The sequence below is a fragment of the Narcine bancroftii genome, chromosome 1, assembly GCF_036971445.1.
Source record: "Narcine bancroftii isolate sNarBan1 chromosome 1, sNarBan1.hap1, whole genome shotgun sequence".
NCBI classification, from domain to species: Eukaryota; Metazoa; Chordata; class Chondrichthyes; order Torpediniformes; family Narcinidae; genus Narcine; species Narcine bancroftii.
In genome coordinates this window covers 27202826-27225750 of record NC_091469.1, presented here as the reverse complement: position 1 = coordinate 27225750, position 22925 = coordinate 27202826, and the positions used below count along the sequence as shown (strand labels likewise).

General features: G+C 42.7%; 1 protein-coding gene across 1 annotated transcript in view; it reads right to left on the bottom strand.

The window, feature by feature from the left end:
- The window catches only part of musk (muscle, skeletal, receptor tyrosine kinase), a 185870-nt gene that overhangs the window by 73334 nt on the left and 89611 nt on the right, over positions 1 to 22925 (bottom strand). The window contains exons 8-11 of the mRNA XM_069922949.1: positions 11215 to 11221; positions 6399 to 6662; positions 1813 to 1979; positions 1307 to 1330 (exon numbers count right to left, since the gene is read on the bottom strand). Coding sequence (XP_069779050.1) covers positions 1307 to 1330; positions 1813 to 1979; positions 6399 to 6662; positions 11215 to 11221 — 462 coding nt within the window. The remainder of the gene's footprint in view (positions 1 to 1306; positions 1331 to 1812; positions 1980 to 6398; positions 6663 to 11214; positions 11222 to 22925) is intronic.

Genomic DNA, 22925 nt, shown 5'->3' with positions numbered 1-22925 from the left:
GAAGGAAATCTAATAATAAAGCATGCATTAATTACTAAAATATATTACTGTAGGTGATGCCGGTAGAGGACCCATGATTCGGAGCCGAACAGGAGTGTGGGTATGACAACGGCTCTGTATACGCTAATCTTTGTGAGGTTTTTCAGTTGGTTGTTTTTCCAGACTCTTTTGTGTAGTCTTCCAAAGGCGCTATTTGCCTTGGAGAATCTGTTGTCTATCTCGTTGTCGAACCTTGCATCTGATGAAATGGTGCAGCCGAGATAGGTAAACTGGTTGACCATTTTGAGTTTTGTGTGCCCGATGGAGATGTGGGGGGGCTGGTAGTCATGGTGGGGAGCTGGCTGATGGAGAACCTCCGTTTTCTTCAGGCTGACTTCCAGGCCAAACATTTTGGCAGTTTACGCAAAATAGGACGTCATGCGCTGAAGAGCTGGCTCTGAATGGGCAACTAAAGCGGCATCATCTGCAAAGAGTAGTTCACGGACAAGTTTCTCTTGTGTCTTGGTGTGAGCTTGCAGGCGCCTTTGGAAGACTACACAAAAGAGTCTGGAAAAACAACCAACTGAAAAACCTCACAAAGATTAGCGTATACAGAGCCGTTATCATACCCACACTCCTGTTCGGCTCCGAATCATGGGTCCTCTACCGGCATCACCTACGGCTCCTAGAACGCTTCCACCAGCGTTGTCTCCACTCCATCCTCAAAATTCATTGGAGCGACTTCATCCCTAACATGATGGCAGAGGCCGACAGCATTGAATCCACGCTGCTGAAGATCCAGCTGCGCTGGGTGGGTCACGTCTTCAGAATGGAGGACCATCGCCTTCCCAAGATCATGTTATATGGCGAGCTCTCCACTGGCCACTGTGACAGAGGTGCACCAAAGAAGAGGTACAAGGACTGCCTAAAGAAATCTCTTGGTGCCTGCCACATTGACCACCGCCAGTGGGCTGATATCGCCTCAAACCGTGCATCTTGGCGCCTCACAGTTCGGCGGGCAGCAACCTCCTTTGAAGAAGACCGCAGAGCCCACCTCACTGACAAAAGACAAAGGAGGAAAAACCCAACACCCAACCCCAACCAACCAACTTTCCCCTGCAACCGCTGCAACCGTGTCTGCCTGTCCCGCATCGGACTTGTCAGCCACAATCGAGCCTGCAGCTGATGTGAACTTTTACCCCCTCCATAAATCTTCGTCCGCGAAGCCAAGCCAAAGAAAGATATTACTGTCCTTTGGTAGAACCATTGGAACCATAGTTAACAATTACTAGTAAGATGTAAAATTGAACACAGTTTATTTACTCACTGGTAATGAGCCCCTTCTTCAGGTCTGTAAGGATAAAGGGAAAATAATTAGAAAATATGGGATAAGGATATAGGAGGAAAAGGGTGGTTATTCAGCCCCTTGAAACTGTTCTGTGACGTGACGCAACGTACCAGTCTTTTTCCTGTATCCATTCGTGCCTTTGATCAGCAAAAGTTTATTCAATTTTACATCTCAAATTATCCATTGACCCAACCCCAACTGCTGTATGTGGATGAATTCTGAACTTACACCACTCTCGGTGTGTACTCATTTCCTAACTTTACTCCTGAAATGTCTGTCTCTAATGGACAGACCATTAGGCCTTTGCTCCCCAATCAGTGGGTATAGCTTCTCTCTCTCCACCTCCCTTTTCTCCTACTTAACCTCATTCAAATTATTGAAAATGTTGCTAACCCCTGTTTTCCAAATTAGCCAGTTTGCAAATTTTGTTAACTTTTGCTAATTAATTATGTAAAACCATTTCACCTTAAATAGTAGATAGTTACCAAGAAAAGAGACTCTGGTACATGCTTCTGGGTCATGGTGTATACTGGGAAGCCTCTGACAGTCTGGTAGGCTCAGACCCGCGGAGTAAACTCCTATGCGTGAATTGTCTTCCATTGTGATCCATTCTTTGTAACAATAAAGCTCTTTCACTGCCAAGCAATGCTCACTAAAATGAAATTTAAAATGCATAAAAAAGTAAAATTAGGTCCTTTTTAAAAAAATAATAATTGATCCTAAATAAAACAAATAGCAATAACAATGGAACTAATATTTGGGTTAACCATATTTTATCCACACTAAAAATCTTAAATCATAGACAAAGAAACTCTTTAAGAACCCTATTAAAATAGCTTTCACAATTTCAGGGCATTATACTGTGCTTTCCTCCCAAAGAAATACTTTCTATGTGTAGTCTCTGTGATAATGCAGGACTCACATCCAGGAAGTTGATTTCTCTTCGGCTGAGTGATAAATATAGGCCAGACACATGGGATTACTCCTCATCTCTGCTTCAGATACCAACCCTCAATCTCTCACATTCACCTGAGAGAACTAACCAGATGCCATATATAATGTCTAATCTGAAACATATCACTATTAACAGTGATTATTCTCTTGAGACTGTCCTTTTTTTTTGAAGACTTTATTTAAAATTTTATAACATGAATACAATAGAGAATTACATTTAAAGAAAAATTTTAAAAAATTAAAATGGTATGATTACAATATTACATCAGAAAACTACACAAAATAACCCCCCCCGTTAATTATAACACAATATTAATAGTCTAACTTAAAATTAGTCCAACCCTCCCCCCCAAAAATAAAGAGTGAAGAGTTAATAAAATTAACAATATTATATATGGAAAAAAATACCCACTTACAAAAAAAGAGATAAAACTTAACCTAAAAAAAAATTCTAACAACAAAAAAAATTGTCAATACTAAAATATCACGCTTAAACATATATTTAAATCAAACTTAAATGCATATAATTAGCAAACGGAGTCCACTTTAACTTATAAAAAGACATCTTATCCTGAATTGAAAAAGATATCCTTTCCATAGTCAAACAAAATTTCATTTCCAAATACCACTTATCTAAAGTTAGTATATTTTTATCTTTCCAAGTAAGTGCTATACATTTCTGAGCCATGACTAAAGCTAAATAGATAAAGGAAATCTGATAATCCTCTAAACCTAAATCAATTAATGATTGTATGTTCCCTAATAAAAATATATTGGGATCTAATACAAGATGGATATTATATAAACTGTTAAAAATAGATTGAATACCTTTCCAAAACCGCTGCAATCGATCACAAAGCCAAACAGTATGCAAAAAAGTCTGATCACATCGAAAACAAGAATCCAACTTACTAAGACCAAATTTTTTTAATTTCTCCGGCGTTAAATATAGCTGATTGAATAAAATAATAATTAATCATCGCTAGTCTAGCATTAATTAATTTCCGAATACTATTCTGACATATTTCCATCCAAGCTTCTTCAGCTGTTTTATGTCCTAAATCTTTTTCCCATTTCAACTTATCTTTATCCCAGTCTTTTTTACTATCAATTTCTTGTAAAATACAATACAAATCAGATATATATCCCTTTTTTGGTATTGAAAGTACATATTCTTCAAAACTAGATTCAGGCAATAAAATCATATGTCGACCACATAACTGTTTTACAAAAGATCTTAATTGATAATATACAAATATAGAATTTGCACTAATACCATATTTCCTTTGTAATTCGTCAAAGGAACAAAAACAACCCTCAGAAAAACAATCAGATAAATTTTTTATTCCCTTCTTTTCCCATTGTTTCAAAGTGGCATTGGAGACCGTAAAAGGAACAAGTTGATTATTATATAATGGCAATCTTCCAGAATATATATTTTTAAGTCCCAATTTTTTAAGTTTACTTGTCCATAAATCTCTTGAGACTGTCCTGTAGTGCCATCCAAGGTCTGAGCACAGATCCCTGGAACATGAACTCACTAACTTCTGACAGTGACAGTGTTACTTTTCATTCTTTTCACCTCGATGTCTTGATTTATAGATGCCACAAGACTTGCACCACCAGGTTCAGGAACAGCTGCTACCCCTCCACTATCACACTCCTCAATAACAAACTCAATCAGGGACGCATTTAAGGACTCATGTGCACGTTATTGATCTTTTTATTCTCTCTATTGCACAATCAGTTTGTTTACATTTGTTATCTGTTTACTGTTCTTTATTTGTTTATATGTATATGCTGTGTAAAGTTTTTTTTACACTACCAATAAGTGGCAATTCTGCCTCCTGCAGAAAAAAAGAATCTCAGAGTTGTCTGGGATGTCATGCATGTACTCTGACAATAAATCTGAAATCTGATTTTTTAAAAAGTCATTCGATCAATATGTTCCAAAATGTTGGCTGCTACCAGAAAGAAGATTTATGGGAGTTCATCAGAAAAGATGGGAAGCTGTCCAATAGAGACAGTTGGCACCAGGACAGTGGCCAATTCCAACATTGTGTTAGGACTACAGACACAGAATTATACCTGGTGAAGACTGTCGGGCAAAAACACAAAGCAGATGGCTAATGCCAAACATTTCCTGACTGGAGCCATGGGAGGAAATGCTCTCTTGGGATTTGGCTATTGCAGAAATATAAGGCAGCAACTGTGGGATTTCCCAAAGTAGTTATAGTAAATGAAGTCACATTTTAAGTTTAATTGATGTTGATTTGCTGGTAAAGGAGCAGGCAATTTGCATACACATCAAATTGCTACAAACAGCAATGTGCTGACAATGGGATTTTATGTATTTACTTATTTACAACATGGTAGAAGCTGATTCCGGCCATTGAAACCTGTGGTGCCCAATTATACCTACAATCCCTGTATGTTTTAGGAGGGTGGGAGGAAATCAGAGAACCCAGAGTAAACCCACACAGGTCTTGGGGAGAGCACACAACCTCCTTACAGACAGCACCAGATTCAAATCCACATCACAGGTGTTGCAATACCATTGTGCTAACAGCTATGCTAAACTGTGCTGGGATTGTCTGCTTCCAGTCATAAATTAAGGATAAATATAGGACCATGATACCCTTGTACTTCCCAGCCCTTCTTTGAAGTAATGCTTTTGGATCTTCTGTGAAAAAGCTGGGAGGCAGGTAGAGCCTCAGTTTAATGCTTGTAAAAAGACAAAACAGTTATTCCTCAGGGGAATGCTAATTAGGACCTTAGTGTCATGCCCCTGGAAGGGAGGCTTGGATCACAACCTCCCAGCTCAGAGCAATGACACAACTGAGTTGGCCACAGATGACAGTTCACATGCCTTCTTAGTCTGCTGCAGGCCCTAGCATTTTGCTCTGATTTTGGCTCATGCAGCCCACTGTCCTGACAGTCCCTGATATTTGGTGCAGAAAAGTAGAAAAGGAATCTACCCTATGGCCCTGCTGTACCTTGACATGTCCACAGAATTCTCAAATCCCTTTCCTCCCCAAAGCAAAGGCTTTCAACTTCTATTGCAACTTTAACAGTTACAAGAAATATTTCTCACTTATTAAAGCAATCTAATATCTTTAAGTTCAGATAAAGAATCATAGAAAGAAATTGTTTGAATCAATGTAACTCCTCCAAAGTATTTTCAAACTGCCTTCACGTCCAATTAATGACCAATAAATGGAGTGATGCTCACTATATGGGGAATAAGTTTCTACAGATTGACTTACATTTCATGGCATTGGTTGAGGGAAAAACATTGGCTGGAGGGACTCACTGCTATCACAAGCCTGACTTAATTGCAGTGTCTGTCGAGAGTATATATTCAGGTTCTGAAATAATGCTTGAAGTTCTAATCTCAGAGAGAGTTCAAACAAATGAGAGTGTGCTGGAATGGATCCAATCTTATGTTTTATCAACCCTAATTTTGTCATCCCTTAACTCATCAGCTTGTGGACTGAAGCCCTGCTTTCAACACTTGGTTACAATATGTTGAACCATTTGCCAGTACCACCTCTTTTCTCAGGTGGAATTGAGAGAGGGCATGACGTTTTGAAGAAGAACAAGGGAACTATTCCCTTACACCCTGACCAATACCTCTCAGGCAACATCACCAAAAGAATAATTGGGTCATTACTGCATGACAGTTAGTGAGGGTCATGCATGAGCATCAGCTGGCCACTGCTATATCACAATCACACTTTAAGAAAGGTACTTCATTGTGTATACAATGTTTGGTTCTCCTGAAGTCACGAAATATATTGTGTAAAAACAAGCTTAGACAAAGTGGAATGTGTGGCAGCCTGCTACTTCACTTCAAAATATAGTAGTTTAATTAGTAATGTACTTATGGCATCTATTTATTCTGTGGATTACTCCTAACACATTATTAGAAATATTCAACAAACATTATCTAGTCATCTAAGTTTCGGTAACATGGAATCAGAGGATCCAAGTATAATTAGGCTGACATGCCTGTGCCAACTCTTTGAAAGAGCTCCCCAACCATTTCCCCTCCCCTGTTCTTTCTCTAAGGCTTTGAAACTTCACAGGTACTTAAACAACTCTATGACAAACCTACCGGCACACAAGTTTGGGAGTAGGACCTAGCCCTAAAGGATTACAGTCTTGGAAGATGAAGTGGCAGAATAGGGACTCGGCAGCTGGTTTGCACAGCAAGCTGACGCCATCCAACTCCGTCCACGTGCTCCTGGCCATCATTTCTTGTGTCCCCTCTGCATCGGCAAAAGAAGAGTTGAAGAAAACCAGCTGGCCATTTCCCAGAAGACCTTGGCATACCTCACCACGATATGTGCTGCAATAGCCCAAGTCGCTTTTGTACAATCTGTAATCAGAAACAGAGAATCTCAATGAAATAAAGAGGACAAAAGCTAAGGAAAAACCCTGAGCTGGAGTTAGCAGCTGGAATGATGAGGAAATTACAGGCATTTGTCATCCTTATTCCATGAAATCAGCAGCTTCTTTATGATTTCTACGTGTGTGCAGTTTAAATTCCAAAGCTGCCATAAGTGATATATTCACCTTCACATTCACAGGCCAAAGTCCAAGTTCTTCATGAATTATATGGCTGTGGTATACCCTAAATATGTTACACATTTATATGAGATCTACGTGAGTTTTTAAAGGGAATCTAAGCCCAATTTCTGCCCAGCAAACTATCAACCTCTTAAAAAAAAGGGTAGCATGTAGTACCTTCATGCTACAATGGAGTTTAATTTAAAAAAGCAGTTTGCCTGATATTTCAATTTTCATTGCTACATGTGAAAGTTTAAATCTTTATTTAGCAATGTGGAATGTTTAAGAAGTTAATATAAAGTTACCACTCCAGGGTGCTATGTGCAAGAATTTTTCAGTGTAATCGGATGCTCAGTCACCTTAATGACATCACTTCTTGAACTGACGTCTGACAGCAGCAGATGCTCAGAAAGGGTAAATTCTTGCATAGATAATGCTAGACCTCTGTAAGACTTTGACTTGAGATCAGCAAAGAACAGCATTGCTGTCTGTTAAACTGCTGTTCTCTTTCTCTCTCTCGTTCTCATATCTCATTCACTCTTTCCCTTTCTCACTTTCTTTTCTCTCTTTCATTCTCTCTTGCTCTCTTTATCTCTCCTACTTTATTTCTCACTCACTCTTACTCTCTTTACATCTCACTCTCTTTCTCACTCTCTCACACTCAATCTCTTACTCGCTCTGTTTCAGTTTTAATACATTTCTGAATTTTTCAAACTTAGGGTACTCACAGTAGCATTGAGTACTTTCTCATTTTATACTTCCTTATGACATGGAAGGAAGGTATTCAACCTATCAAGTCTGTGCCAGCTCACAGGACAATCCCATATAAGGTAACCTTTTAATGTCATTGTACAAATTGAGTTAACCTCCTGACGGTTCACACGTACATCAAACAAATAAGATATAAAAACGACAACACAATAAAACAATACAGTATTCAATGTTTGGTGAGGTTCAGTTCACATATGGCTCTGGGGTAAAAAAAACTGTTTTTAAGTCTGTTTGTTGGTGATTTAATAGACCTGAAATGTCTACCGGAGGGCAACAGGTCAAACAGATGATGACCAGGATGGTAAGAGTCTTTCAGGATGTTGGCTGATCTTCTAAGGCAGGGAGAGTTGAATAAGTCGTCTAAAGAGGGCAGTGCACAGCCGATAATCTTCTGGCCATATTGATGACCCTCTGAAGGTCTTCTTGTCTACTGCCGAGCAGCTGGCATTCCACATAGGAATGTAGTAGGCCAGCACACTCTCGATGGAGCAGCGATAGGACACCTGCAGTTTCATTTTCCTGAGAATCCTCAGGACATGTAGTCGTTGTTGTACCTTTTTAACTACTGCTATGGTATTGATAGTCCAGGAGAGATCTTCAGCAAAATGCGTACCCAGAAGCCTGAAAGCAGTGACCCTTTCCATGCAGTCCCTGTTGATGTGTACTGTTTTATCCTATCCTACTCTCTCGACTTATATCCCAGTAACCTACTGACTTTCACAGGCCCTTGAACTTTCCCTGATTCCACAACCCAACTACACTGGGAGTGATTTAGAATGGCCAATTACCCTACAGCATGTCTCTGGGATGTGGCAGGAAACTAGAACACCTGGTGGAGTCCCACACATTGAATGCATATTTCATAATGAGAGCCCCCACGGATGAAACCCAGGACACTGGAGCTATGAGACAGCCACACCAACCACCTTGATCCTATCACAAACATACACAGGACCCTCCATCATTCTGAATACGACCTGAAATATGGCTCTTTAGACAATTTAAATTTCAGAAGAGACTATGCTAGAATATTTAGAAGTTATATGAAAGCATTCCAGCAGTAAAATTATCCATGGAAAATCAAGGGAACCTGCATGATCTAATTCACTCCATAGAAAAGAGACCATTTGAGAGATGGAACATTAACCATCGCTGCCTCAAAAGCTAAGCATTGCAAAAGAAAAAGAAAATTAAATTTAAAAGAATTTTGATATTTAATTTTATGTTTTAAACCCAGCAGTAATTAATATGCAAATTCATCTTAAAGATTAATAACACTGACAACTTGAGTAGGATTGGAACCAAAAGGCATACATTTAAAGAAATTGGTCAAAACCTCAGCCAGAATTGAGAAGTTTGTTTTACTTAGTGAGTTAGTGTTGCCACGAGTGACTGATTGAAAAAGTCACGTTAGCAGATTTAATCAAAATTTACCAAACAAAATTGAATAAATAATAACAAAAACATGTACTGTTATCAACTTGTATTGGTAAAGCATCTTTAATATGGTTAAATGGCCAATGTGATTCACAAGAGTGTTAAATTCCATGCCAGTAAAGAGATATTAGGATGGGGAACCAATATAAGTTAATGAGCCTCATAAATAATGCCCTTCTTCTTGTTTCTGTTTCTATTTTGGTGCAGGTCATTTCTTAAAAACTGAAACAAACTGGGTTTGACATCCTGTGTGATTCAATTGATAGATACATTTTGACTTAGGCTAACGTTTTGTAGCATATAAGAAGTGGCTTTGTTTTGCCACTTACACCAGAGTCTCCATTAATCTTCTGAAATATGAATCCGTCTGCAAACCTGCAATGTCAAGATTTCTTCACTCTTTTTATAGATCTACAGAGAATTTCTAAAAGTTACAATATGCATTTAACACTTGCTTATTAAGATGGAACTATAAATAAGGAATGTTTAGATTTCACCATTTACTACCTGGGAAGAGGTATTTTATGATGTACAGAATTTCCCTTTAGAATCTTCTTTAATTGCGATATTTGATTTTCTTTGGAAAGTTTTGATTAAATCTGCTACCATCACCTTTTCAGTCAATCACTCCAGGTAACAGAATCCTGCATAAACTTTATTCATTTAGTCTTGTTATATCAATGTAAAGGGCAATAATACTGAGAATGACCATCAAACCCAATAGCAGCAAAAATTATATTAGAACAAATGACCAAAAATTTGGTTAAGGAGGTGGCTTTTAATAAGAGTCTGCATGGAAAAGGGGTAGTGGTAGAGGGAGAAAGAGATTTGGGATATCAGGCACCAACTGTGAAGCAATTATATTCAGTAATATTTATGAGTCCGTAGATGAGAGATGCAGAAGTCTTGGGTACTGGAGGATTAGAGCTGTTCATGGATAGGGAGAGGTTAAAGCCATGGGACATATTTAAAAAATAAAACAACTTCTTAACAACCACCTGACAGGCAATCTCCAAGGCATACAAGGCTACAGATCCAGTCTACTAAATGAGATTAGAATGCATAGGTGGGCATAGACATGATGGGCTGAAGGACCTGTTTCTCTGGGGTTATAATACATCCTTTAGAGCACCCCCTTCCTCTCCTCAGGTAATAGGAGATGTAATTCAGCTGCATTGTCACCTAGGTCAAAGATTCCCCTTCCACAGTGCGCAGCCTTGGTGAGCAGACACTGATATGTACACAGCATGCGGAAATTGCAGCCATGCAGCTCACTGAAGGGAGGACAAGAGTGCAAACGGACTGGGAGCAGCTGAAGCTCTTGTCCTTTCGCGGTCTTAAAATTTCCTGGACCAACAGTAACCACGAGTGCTAAATGGCAACAAGAACAAAATAAAGCATCCGGCTGCTAGCTCAAAGCCTAACTCCCTGATTTACTCCAACTTGAAGATGTAATTTATTTTACTTTAGACCAGTAGTTTTCAAACATTTTCTTTACACTCATATACCACCTTAAATAATCCCTATGCCATAGTTGCTCTGTGATTAGTAAGGGATTACTTAAGGTGGTATGTGGGTGGAAAGAAAAAGTTTAAAAACCCCTGTTTTAATCATACCTAATTGACTCATTATGTGCATGGTTTTGGAACTCCAAAGGAAATGAGCCAATGACAATTTTTCTCAAGCAAAATATTTCAGTAACAATTGTGTGTAGAGCAATGGTTCTTAACCTTTCTTTTTATCCTGAGCACCTATGGCATAGAGATTACTTAAAATGGTATATGAGTGGAAAGAAAAAGTTTGGAAACCACTACTTTAGATAATCCTGTCTAATAACTGCGGCCAATAAAAAAATTTGTGCCAAAAATGAAGCCACCTAATTATTGGGCTATTTGACAATGAGAGCCACAGAGAGATAGTTTTCCCTTCACAGGCCCAGATATTCTGCCCAGCATGCTGTCCTGTAACCCTTCCACATTTTAGAATTAGCCCTCATGAATGAAAAACTCATTTCTGAGTTAAATCATTAACCTCAGCTTCTTTTGGCAGTTGGATTGCAGTCTGTGTTAATACAAAACATTCACATCTAGACAAAGTAGTGGAGTTGCTCAGGTAATTAACAAGAATTTTTCAAAACAGCCCAGAACTCTTACCTCCATTCTTCCAGGAAGTAGCAGGTTGCATTGGAGACCCAGTGTAGTGAATCCAAAAAAGAGAGAGAGAAGAAAAAGGTTAGACATCTATCCATTAATAACAACAGAGTGAGAGAGATCCTGCAGTGTGTGTGTGTGTGTGTGTGTGTGTGTGTGTGTGTGTGTGTGTGTGTGTGTGTGTGTGTGTGTGTGTGTGTGTGTGTGTATCAGTCTGCTCAGTAATATATCAGGATCTGAATATGGCCATAGATGTGAGCTGTGTTACACTGCACCTGATGAAGATGGCAGTTCTGCCACTGGTGTGGACCTGCAGAGAGTGAAGGTGCGGAGATGTAGCGCTCCCACAGGGTCCGGCCACCCAGTCGACTGCTGTTGGCTCCATAGGGGCTTTGAATGGCCCATTGAAGGAGCCGACGGTGGTATTACTTGAAATGCAGGTCTGTGCCCAAGGTGACAGCAGCTGTTAATCAGCAGCAGGGCACGAGGGGAGGACTGGAGGAGGGCACGAGGGGAGGACTGGAGCAGGGCACGAGGGGAGGACTGGAGCAGGGCACGAGGGGAGGACTGGAGCAGGGCACGAGGGGAGGACTGGAGGAGGGCATGAGGGGAAGACTGGAGCAGGGCACCAGATGACGGGAAGATGACTGTCTGAGAGGGAGAAGTGGAGGAAACGACCCATAGGGATGGTGACCATGACGGCGAACCAGTGAGGGGGCTCTGCAGCTGAGGGACCAGTGCTTGCGGCGGGCTGCTGGCAACTCAAGGTGAGGTACCTGTGGAAGCTGTGGGCTGCTGGAGACCGCTGTCGGGAGACTCGCACTGGGCTGCAGACTGCTGAAGATGGGCTCAAACTGGCTGGAGTGTTATAAGGTTTCAGATCCGGGTGCGAGGAGCTGCTGAGGACATTGGAGGGTTTCTGACCGTGTTGGAGGTTCAGATCTGGAGCTTGGGTTGTCAATGATTTGGACTGCGGGGACTGCAGAGATCCTGGAGGCCAATCTATGGACACTCATTGACTGAGGTGACTCTCTTTTTCTTCCATATATAACTATGTAAGTGTGCACGAGTCTAAGGGGGCTCTCAGGTTTGACTGATGTACAGACAACCAAACACTGTGACTAAGCATCAGATTTTTCCATAGTTGCACAGAGGGGATTGGAGGTCAGATCTGCAATATCCTAATATGTCCTTAAATGTACTGTGATGTTCTCCCAGTTTCAGTTCACTTTATTTGAATGGGACTGTTGTTAAGAGAACAGATTTAACAACCTGCCTGGAGGATTTGAAGTGACTGTGAAACTAGCAGCAAGCTTTGAACATCATATTCCTTTCACTGGATATATTTACAGAATTAACACAGAAGCTCTGGAGAATCTAGTGACCAGCTTCTTAAAAAGACAGAGCATAATTTGTTCAGAAGGCCATTTTAAGGAAGCAGCACAAGAGTTAACAGCTCCTTTGTAGGAATGAGAAACCCACTTGGCCTCATTGTGTGATTATAGAAATAATGTCAGATTTCCTCCTTTTGTTTATGGAGGGATGAGAGACCTCTTCGACTGAACCATGAAAAGGGTTTTAAGGTTGCAGAGGAAATTATGCACTCTACTGACCTACGAAAAGAGTTTTAAAGTTGCTGAAGAAATACTGCACTTAACCACAACTGACCTATGAAAAAGGTTCTAATTGCAAAAGAAGGCACGTCTAAAAAGTTCATTTCTCTGAAGCACCACAATAATGGTTTCACGAGTAATCGGCGTTCTGTCATCCCCGGTCTCTTCCACCCACTTCAGGAACTGATAACTTCATCTTAAATCTGCATCTCTGACCCATCTAAAGCCTGCATCCATTTAAGGCCTGCGTCTCTACCATCTTAAAGCTTGAGTGTCGCATCAAATTCAAACCCATGTATCCTCACTGAATTTCTGAAAATTAATTTTGACTGCCTTCTGAGAATTGAGCCTTGAGCTGAGTGGCTTGGGTATTCCACACACACACCAACCTATTCATGCATAGTTAGAGTTTAAGTTAGATAACTGTATAAATTTAATTAAGTTTAGATAAGTTAGTTAAATTAGATTAGGTGTTATATCATTGTTGATTAATAATTAAAAATATTATTTTAAATATAACACTGTCTGGGCTCATTTTTAAATTGCTGTTGTGTGTGTGACAGTAGAGGGGGTGGGAAGTTCTTGCAAGCAATAGGCAACTGGAACTTGCAGCAAAGCACTGCTTGGTGACAGGGTCCCAGCAATCTATGGGGTAAACGTTGAGAAGGCAGTCAGGAAGTTTGAACCACAAAGAGTTTGATGGCTCAGACTATTCTATGAAAACATTATAATTTTCATCAGTGATCTCTTAAAGTCGTCATCAGATCATCAAGATTAATATTTATTGCATATTTGTTTGCTTGTTTAGCGGATTCTCTTTGGCTTGGCTTCGCAGACGAAGATTTATGGAGGGGTAATGTCCACGTCAGCTGCAGGCTTGTTTGTGGCTGACAAGTCCGATGCGGGACAGGCAGACATGGTTGCAGCGGTTGCAAGGGAAAATTGGTTGGTTGGAGTTGGATGTTGGGTTTTTCCTCCTTTGTCTTTTGTTAGTGAGGTGGGCTCTGCAGTCCTCTTCAAAGGAGGTTGCTGCCCGCCGAACTGTGAGGCGCCAAGATGCACGGTTATTGATTATTGAGTGAATATATAACATAGGACATGAAAAAGGACAGCACTGGAACAATCATATCTGGATTAACCAGGAATGCCAGCATAAACTAATCCCATCTGCCTGTACGTGGTCCATACCCCCATTTTCCCTGCCTGTTCATTTGTCTGTCTCATAAGTATAGCTATTGTATCTGGTTATATCGTCTTCCATGGCAGCACATTCCAGATTCCAATCATCCTCTCTGCGAAAAAAAAACACAGCCTTGCAAATCTCCTTTAAACTTTTCCCCTCTCACTTGAAACAGATTTCCTGTAGCATTGACATTTCCACCTCTAGGAATAAAGATTCTGACTATCTATCTTAACTGTGTCTCTCAGGTTGTCTCTCAACCTCTGACACTCCAGAGAAATAACCCAAGTTTGTCAAATCTCTTCTCATAATACTCTCCAATCCAAGCAATATCCTGGTGAGCCTTTTCTGAACCCTCTCCAAAGCATCCATATTCTTCCTTTAATGTAGTGACCAGAATGACACACAATACTTCAAAAGTGGCCCAACTAAAGTTTTATATAGCTACCATGTGACTGCCTGATATTGAAACCTTAGCTCTAACCAATGAATGCATGCAGGTTGTTTGTCTACTTTACACCCTCTTTTGATGCCAATTTTGGGGAACCATGGATGTACCCCAATGTTCAAAGTTCCTTAGGGTCCTGGGATTTACTGCATGATCTCCTCTTGCATTTGACCTCCCAAAATTCAACACCTCTCATTCCAATTGCCATTTCTCTGCACAGATTTCCTATGAAAATTCAGCATGTCCCCAGTATCTTTTACCAATTTTTTGGGATGCACAGTAGCAAGAGCCTGATAACTGTTGGAAAAAAAAAACCTGTGGATTGCATTGGAGCCTAAATGGTGACTAATAAATCCAACAGGGAACACAGGAGAATCTTCCTTGCCCCAGACAGTGGTGAGTATGTGAAAATGGCTCCTGCAGCATGAGGTGAATTAAATTCTCGCATTTAAAGGGCTGCTAGATATGTTGGATATGATTAAAACTAGAAGGCCTACATTTAAGGTGAGAGGGAAGAGTTTTAAGAGGGACCTGAGGAACAACTTTTCCACTCCATCTGGAACAAGTTGCCAGAGGAAGCTATGGAAAAGATACAATTACTTCTTTGGCTTGGCTTCACGGATGAAGATTTATGGAGGGGTATGTCCACGTCAGCTGCAGGCTCGTTGGTGACTGACAAGCCCGATGCAGGACAGGCAAGCATGGTTGCAGCGGTTGCAAGGGAAAATTGGTTGGTTGGGGTTGGGTGTTGGGTTTTTCCTCCTTTGTCTTTTGTCAGTGAGGTGGTCTCTGCGGTCTTCTTCAAAGGAGGTTGCTGCCCGCCGAACTGTAAGGCGCCAAGACGCACGGTTGGAGGTGAGATCAGCCCACTGGCGGTGGTCAATGTGGCAGGCACCAAGAGATTTCTTTAAGCAGTCCTTGTACCTCTTCTTTGGTGCACCTCTGTCTCGGTGGCCAGTGGAGAGCTCGCCATAGAACACGATCTTGGGAAGGCGATGGTCCTCCATTCTGGAGACATGACCCACCCAGCGCAGTTGGGTCTTCAGAAGCGTGGATTCGATGCTGTCGGCCTCTGCCATCTTGAGTACTTTGATGTTGGTGATGAAGTCATTCCAATGAATGTTGAGGATGGAACGGAGACAGCGCTGATGGAAGCATTCTAGGAGCCGTAGGTGATGCCGGTAGAGGACCCATGATTCGGAGCCGAACAGGAGCATGGGTATGACAACGGCTCTGTACACGCTGATCTTTGTTTGTTTCTTCAGGTGGTTGTTTTTCCAGACTCTTTTGTGTAATCTTCCAAAGGCGCTATTTGCCTTGGCGAGTCTGTTGTCTATCTCTTTGTCGATCCTTGCATCAGATGAAATGGTGCAGCCAAGGTAGGTAAACTGGTTGACCGTTTTGAGTTCTGTGTGTCCGATGGAGATGTGGGAGGACTGGTAGTCATGGTGGGGAGCTGACTGATGGAGAACCTCAGTTTTCTTCAGGCTGACTTCCAGGCCAAACATTTTGGCAGTTTCCGCAAAACAGGACGTCATGCGCTGGAGAGCTGGCTCTGAATGGGCAACTAAAGCGGCATTGTCTGCAAAGAATAGTTCACAGACAAGTTGCTCTTGTGAGCTTGCAGGTGCCTCAGATTGAAGAGACTGCCATCCGTGCGGTACCGGATGTAAACAGCGTCTTCATTGTCGAGGTCTTTCATGGCTTGTTTCAGCATCATGCTGAAGAAGATAGTAAAGAGGGTTGGTGTGAGGACGCAGCCTTGCTTCACGCCGTTGTCAATGGAGAAGGGTTCGGAGATACAATTACAATGACAATACAAAAGACATTCAAACAGATAAATGGAAAAGGCTTGGAAGGATATGGAAATGATGCAGGCAAATGGGACTAGCCCAGAATGCCATGTTGGCTGGCATGGATGATTGGGTCAAAGGGTCTCTTCTGTACTATAGGATCCTAAGTATGAGAGAGATGAGAGCTAAGAGAGTAGAAGAAGATTGTACAGAGTTTAAACTGCTAGCAGCCTTGATCAAATGGGCTGCTTCTGTGTTCCATGTAAAGTGAGGCAAAGAACAATAACTGGATATTTATTGCCAGACCTTCATCACCTGAATAATACTCATGGTATGACCTAGAATAATCGCTGAGTTACTAAGGCAGTTCAGAATCATCTTACTGATACAAGTCAAAATGTTCCAGAGCTTCATGGTGACCAATAAAGTGACATTAAGTAATGTCATTATAAAATTGATGAATTAAAGATGAATTGATGAATTAAAGATGAATTGATGAATTAAAGCAGAAATCACTCTGTCCTTTGATCCCACAACTGTGGACAGCTGCTGGAGATAAATATGTTCTATAGCAAGTGTTAATGGTGGGGCCATGCACAGTTCAACTGCTGTAAGGGCTGAAATAGAGATCAAACATTTGGTGAAAGAAAGAAAACATGTCTTTGTTTTTTTTGGCATCAGGTGGCTCCTTAAAATGAATGCCAGACGCTCCAGAATTTTCATTTGGATTTATGCTGGCTGGGCTATGTTGATACTTTGGTAAGCTAATAGTTTGGCTATCTTCCATTCAACCATGCCAGCATGCTATGTGAATGAGAAGTTTTCGATACTGAGCACCACCTTATAATTATCCCAAACATAAGCCCCAATTGCAGCACTGTTAAGCTAAAGTGCTTATTTCTTTTGCCTATAAAAAAGTCCTTAAGTTGTTCCAGAGTCACTGTAGCACAAGTGCCACTCTATCACAGCACCAGTGGCCTGCAATCTAATCCAGCTCTGTCTGTCAGATGTTTCTACATTCTTCCCGTGACCAAGTGGGTTTCCTCTAGGTGGCCCAGTTTCCTCTTCCATTCCAAAGATTTACAGGGATTGTAGGTTAATTGGTCACATGGGTGTATTTGGGCAACACGGGCTCATGGGCCGGAAGGGCCTGTTATTGTATCTCTAATTTTAAAAATTATCATTACATTGCAAAAAATATTGCTATCAAAGGAGTGCACTTAACATGTAGAACATGTTGTGGGTTATTTGCACATAGCAAGGTTCCACAAACTGCAGTGTGACAATAATCAGAAAATTTGTGCTTGCTTATGTTGTAGACTGAGAGAGAAATATTGGCCCTGAATATAGGCAACTCCACGTTGCAGCTTTCAGGAAAAATAAATCCAGCCTTAGAATTCACAAATCATGACCCAAAAATCTGAGATAGCAAATTAAATTTGCTTTTAAGGAATTTATCTGGGGGAAATATAAATCAATAAACACTACATGCAAAATAAATTACAAATTTTGTGAATTCCTGTTGCTTGTCACTCAATTCTGTTTGACAATAAAAGTTAGTCATGACATATGACATTTCTACGTTGACTGGATTGGCAGTCATTGTCAAGTGCCTCCTTTGACACAACCTCTCCAGTCCAAGATCATGGCGTCTCAGAGAGTAGCATTTGTGAGGCATTTTCTTCAAAGCACTGCCTTGTGGGGAGCCATAATAGCCAAGGCCAGCTCCTCAGCACAATCTCTTGGTCTTGGCCTTTATTTTTTATTGTATTTATCTATGACTCCAGGAGAGGTATGGAAGACAATGGATTGAGTGCAGGTCAGTGGGACTAGGAGAAAAAAAATGGTTCGACACAGACTAGAATGGCCGAAGTGGCCTGTTTCTGTTCTGTAATGTTCTATGGTTCTATTACTCTATTCCACTTAGTCACCATACTTTTAACCCATTACTTCTGAATTCCTTCAACACCATCTTTTTCCCATGAATCCCAATTATCGAATCCTATTCCTTTCTCTGATATCCACACTTCCCAGATCCTTTCTTAATTCACAAGCCATGTGTATCAAAGAAAGGCATCAGTAATGCACTCTGAGACATATGTTCTCAGACTGCAGAATGTAAGTTTGATTGTGGCTGCCAACAAAATGACGTGGTGACGTTATATCCAAATCTTATTACCCTACAATACAGAGTGAATAAAAATGAAAAATTGACAACATTTGCTTTTTTAATCAGATAAACCTTACTATTCTCAGGATGAACATTGGCCTCAGTTGTTAAATAACAGTCTGGGTAACTATCATATCGCTAATAACATGGCTCAATATGAGAGAGAGCCATCCTGAATGAACTCAAGAACCATGGGGTAATGTTATACCACTCTTGGAGTATTGTATTCTGTTCTGGTCACCTCATTAGAGGAAGGATATAGATACTTTATTCAGGGCACAGAGAATATTTACCATGATGTTGCCTGGAGTGGAAAACATCTTATGAAGCGAACACCGGCCTACGATTGGCCGGTGCTCCAATGAAGGAGTGCCCTGACGTCAGCTCCTGGGGCCCATATAAACGAGACAGCCAGTGCAGTAAACCAGTCTCAACTTCAAAGCTTTGGTATGCATGTCAATCATCTCCACATCCACGTAGTATGAACACTACATTGGTGACCCCAACAGATCCAACCAGCAGTTGGACCTGAGATGAGGATCAAGCGAAGTCACCGACCATCCATGTGGTCTCTCTCAAGCTCCCAATGTTTTGGGCACCACAGCCGCATGTGCGGTTCAAACAGTCCGAGGCTCAGTTCCAGCTTCGACATGTCGCTGCCACTGACACCCGCCAATTCTACATCGTGAATGCACTCGATCAAGACACAGCGGCAAGGGTCGTAGACTTCCTACGGCAGCCTCCAGAGTGAGGAAAATATGCAGTCCTCAAAGAGCTGATTACCAGCACTTTCAGGCTCTCCCAGCGCAAGCATGCTGCACACGAACGGATTGGGGGACAAGGCCCCATCCGCCCTAATGAGCGAGATGGCCACTTCAAGAGCCACAAGCCTTGCCTGCTCTTCAAGCAGATCTTTCTGTAGCAGCTGCCCGAGGATATCTGACTCTTGCTCATGGATGATGACTTCAGTGAACTCCGGAGGGCTGTGGCCTGGGTGGACATGCTCTGGAAGAAGGATATCAGCGCCATTGTAGACCACATCAGTAAGCCCAATGAACAGCTGACTGCAAGACCAAGACCGGCGAAGAGGCAAGTTAATATCCTGGGATATTGAATGTTGGAACACAGAAATGCAGAGCAATGGGGAGTGGAAGCCCATAGATACCACCCACTCTGTGGGTTTCCAGGAAACGCCCTGGCCAACTGTTGTTGATGGTTCTGGCAGTTGGCCCGTGTGATAGCCTCCTCTACATTTGGAACTCCTTGTCGTTTCCTGGTTGCCATCTGTGCAGAGATAAGCATCCTATCCCCACAGACCTTAGGCCTAGCAGTGAGGGCAGCCAACAGCTCCTCCATCCGGACTTTTGGGACCCGCACCATCCCCCTTCAGAAGGGCAACAGCTGGTTTACATGGACTTTCACCCTCGCAGCAGTGGCGCAACTGCTCCTGGGGCCAACTTCCTTCATGCCCACTACCTGTTCACTGACTTCAAGGGAGATTTCTTGGTGCATGCCAGAACCTTACAAACTCTCCCCCCCCACCCGCCGACTTTGACTCTCTAATGCTTTCAAATAACGAGTTTACCCATATCCTGGCAGAGTTCCTCTCAATAATGATGCCACAGTTCTCCGCGGCCGAGCTAAAGCATAGGGTAAGACACCACATTCTTATTGAGAGCCTCCTGCTCCATACCAGAGCATGCCGGCTCCCTCCCAAGAAGCTCAGCCTATGCAAGGAGGAGTTCAAGAAAATGGAGGAGCTAGAGATTCTGTGGTGCTCCGACAGTACCTGGACATCCCCCCCTCCATATGGTGCCGGGGTGGGGGGGTGGAAGCCATGTGGCAATACCATCGCCTCGATGAGTCATCACGCCCAACAGATATCCCATGCTCCACATCCAAGACTTTGCTGCTGACCTGCATGGGGTGTTTTCCAAGGTGGATCTCATCCATTTCTCCCCAGGATGTCCCCAAGACAGTTAAAATTCCTACGTGTGCCCTTCAGTCTGAAAAACATGGCAAAACTTTCCAGCAGCTGATGATTGCAGTGGGCTGGGACCTCCCATTTGCATTCATCTATTTGGACGATATCCTCATCGCTAGCTGCAGCTTCAAAGACCACACTGCCCACCTGAGACAGCTGTGCACCCAGATGAGTGAATTCAGTTTGACAATTAACCCCGTGAAGTGCCAATTCAGTCTAGACTGTATTGATTTCCTGGGGCACAGAATAAGCAAACACAGGGCAGCACCCCTCCCCAAAAAGGATGAGGCATTCCGGCACTTCACCAAGCCACGTAAAGCCACGAATTCATCGGTGTGATAAATTTTTACCACAGATTCATACTGGCAGCAGCCCGCATCATGCGCCTCCTCTTCGCACTAATGGTGGACAAGTCAAAGGACATTACCTGGGACGATGAGTCTTCAAAGGCATTCCAGAATGCCAAAGACGTGCTAGCCAACTCCTCCATCCCGATACACCCCAGACCAGAGGCACTTACCGCTCTGACAGCCGATGCCTACAGCACAGTGGTCAGGTGCATACTTGAACAGCTCAATGAAGGCCAGTGGCAACCCCTGGCCATTTTCAGCAGACACCTCCACGCCTCCAGAGCTCAAATACAACGTCTTCGATCGAGAGCTATTTGCGCTGTATCTGTCAATAAGATATTTCTTTTACTTTTTGTAAGGTCAGCAATTTAAGCTGTTGACCTTCACCTTCCATAAGGTATTGGACCCGTGGTCAGCATGTCACAGAGATACTTGTCCTATGTGTCCAAATTTACCATGTACATACAGCATATCGCGGGAAAAAGCAATGTGGTAGCCGACGCTCTGTCATGCCCCACAATCAAGTCAATCCAGGCCCTGTCCAAGCGGGTCAACTACGTGGCCCTCGCCAAAGCATAGTAGTTTCCCTGCGTATAGGACAGCTGTCTCCTTTCTCAAGGTGGAAGACATTCCCATCAGCCCAAGTAACCTGACACTACTGTGAGACATCTCCTTGCTCCACCGTCCTGGCCGCATGGAGGCACCAGGTTTTTGAAGCAATACATAACCTGGCGCATCCAGCAATACAAGCCGCAGTCAAGACGGTGGCCAGCAGGTTTGTCCGGCACAGCCTCTGCAAGCAGGTCAGCCAGTGGGCCAAGACCTACATGAACTGCCAGTCCTCAAAGTGGAGACTAACACAAAGATGCCCACACAGATTTTTGAACCAGCATGGTACAGCTTCAGCCATGTAGATATTGATACAGTGGGGCCACTACCAGTTTTCTGTGGGGTGAGAACACTCCATGAGGTGGCCTGAGGTGGTCCCGTTGGCTGATATCACCACAGAAACCTATGCCATGGCACTCATCAACACATGGGTGTCCAGATTCGGGGTCCCAGTTTGATGGCCCGGCTCCAAGGTCCCAACTGGGTGGACAAACTACCTTGGGTCCTGCAGGGGATTCGCACTGCGCCAAAGGAAGACTTCAATTCCTCGGAGGCATAGATGGTCTATAGTACATCCTTAATCATTCCGGAGGAGTTCCTGCCCCCCGACAAATGCCTGAAAGACCCCATGGCCACCTTTGAGAACGCGGTGAAAACTGGGGTCCATGGTCCCACAACAACCCCCAGCACATGGCCAGTCTAAACATAACATCACCAGGGACTTAAAGACTTGTCAGTGTGTGTTCATGTGATGGGGTGCACACCCACCACCGCTACAATGACCCTACGAGGGGCCCTACAGGGTCATCAGGGACAATTGCTCTACTTTCATCCTCGACATCGGCGGTAAGGAGGAGACCTTTACCGTTGACTGCCTGAAGCCAGCATATCTGGACTGTAACCAGCCGATCACCACTCCTCCCCCGTGATGCAGGGGCAGATTGACCAAGTCAATGGACAGCGGCCCAATTGCTGGTTCTGTTGGAGGCGGGGTCATATAGCATGGAGATGCGGACTGGCCCATATAATGGCTGATGAACGTGGCAGCCGTCATCCCAGATGATCTTCCTCACAGCGGGAAGATGATGAACTGAGGTGGGAATACCAGCAAATTCCAGGCTGGTGCACCAATGACTCAGGGCCCTGATGTCAGTGCCTGGCGCCCATATAAATATGACGCCCAGTGCAATATGGTGTGCTTGTTGTTCTTCTCCATGCCCGCATAATATGAATGCTACAGTATGTAAAATTATGAAGTGTATAGATAGGATGGACAGTCAGCACCTTTTCCCTGGGATGATAATAGCAAATACCTAAGGACATCTGTTTCAGGGTGAGTGGAGGAAAGTTTTGGAGGATGTCAGAGATAGGCTTTTTACACAGAGAGTAGTGGGTGCCTGGAATGTATTGCTGGGGTGGTGGTGGAGATTAGTACAATACGGGCATTTAAAAAGTACACTTCGATACTGTAGTAACATGAATATGAGAAAAATAGAGGGTTATGGGTGTGAAGTAGGGAAAAATGAGAGTGCGGTAGAGTAGGTTTACATAGGTCGGCGCAACATTA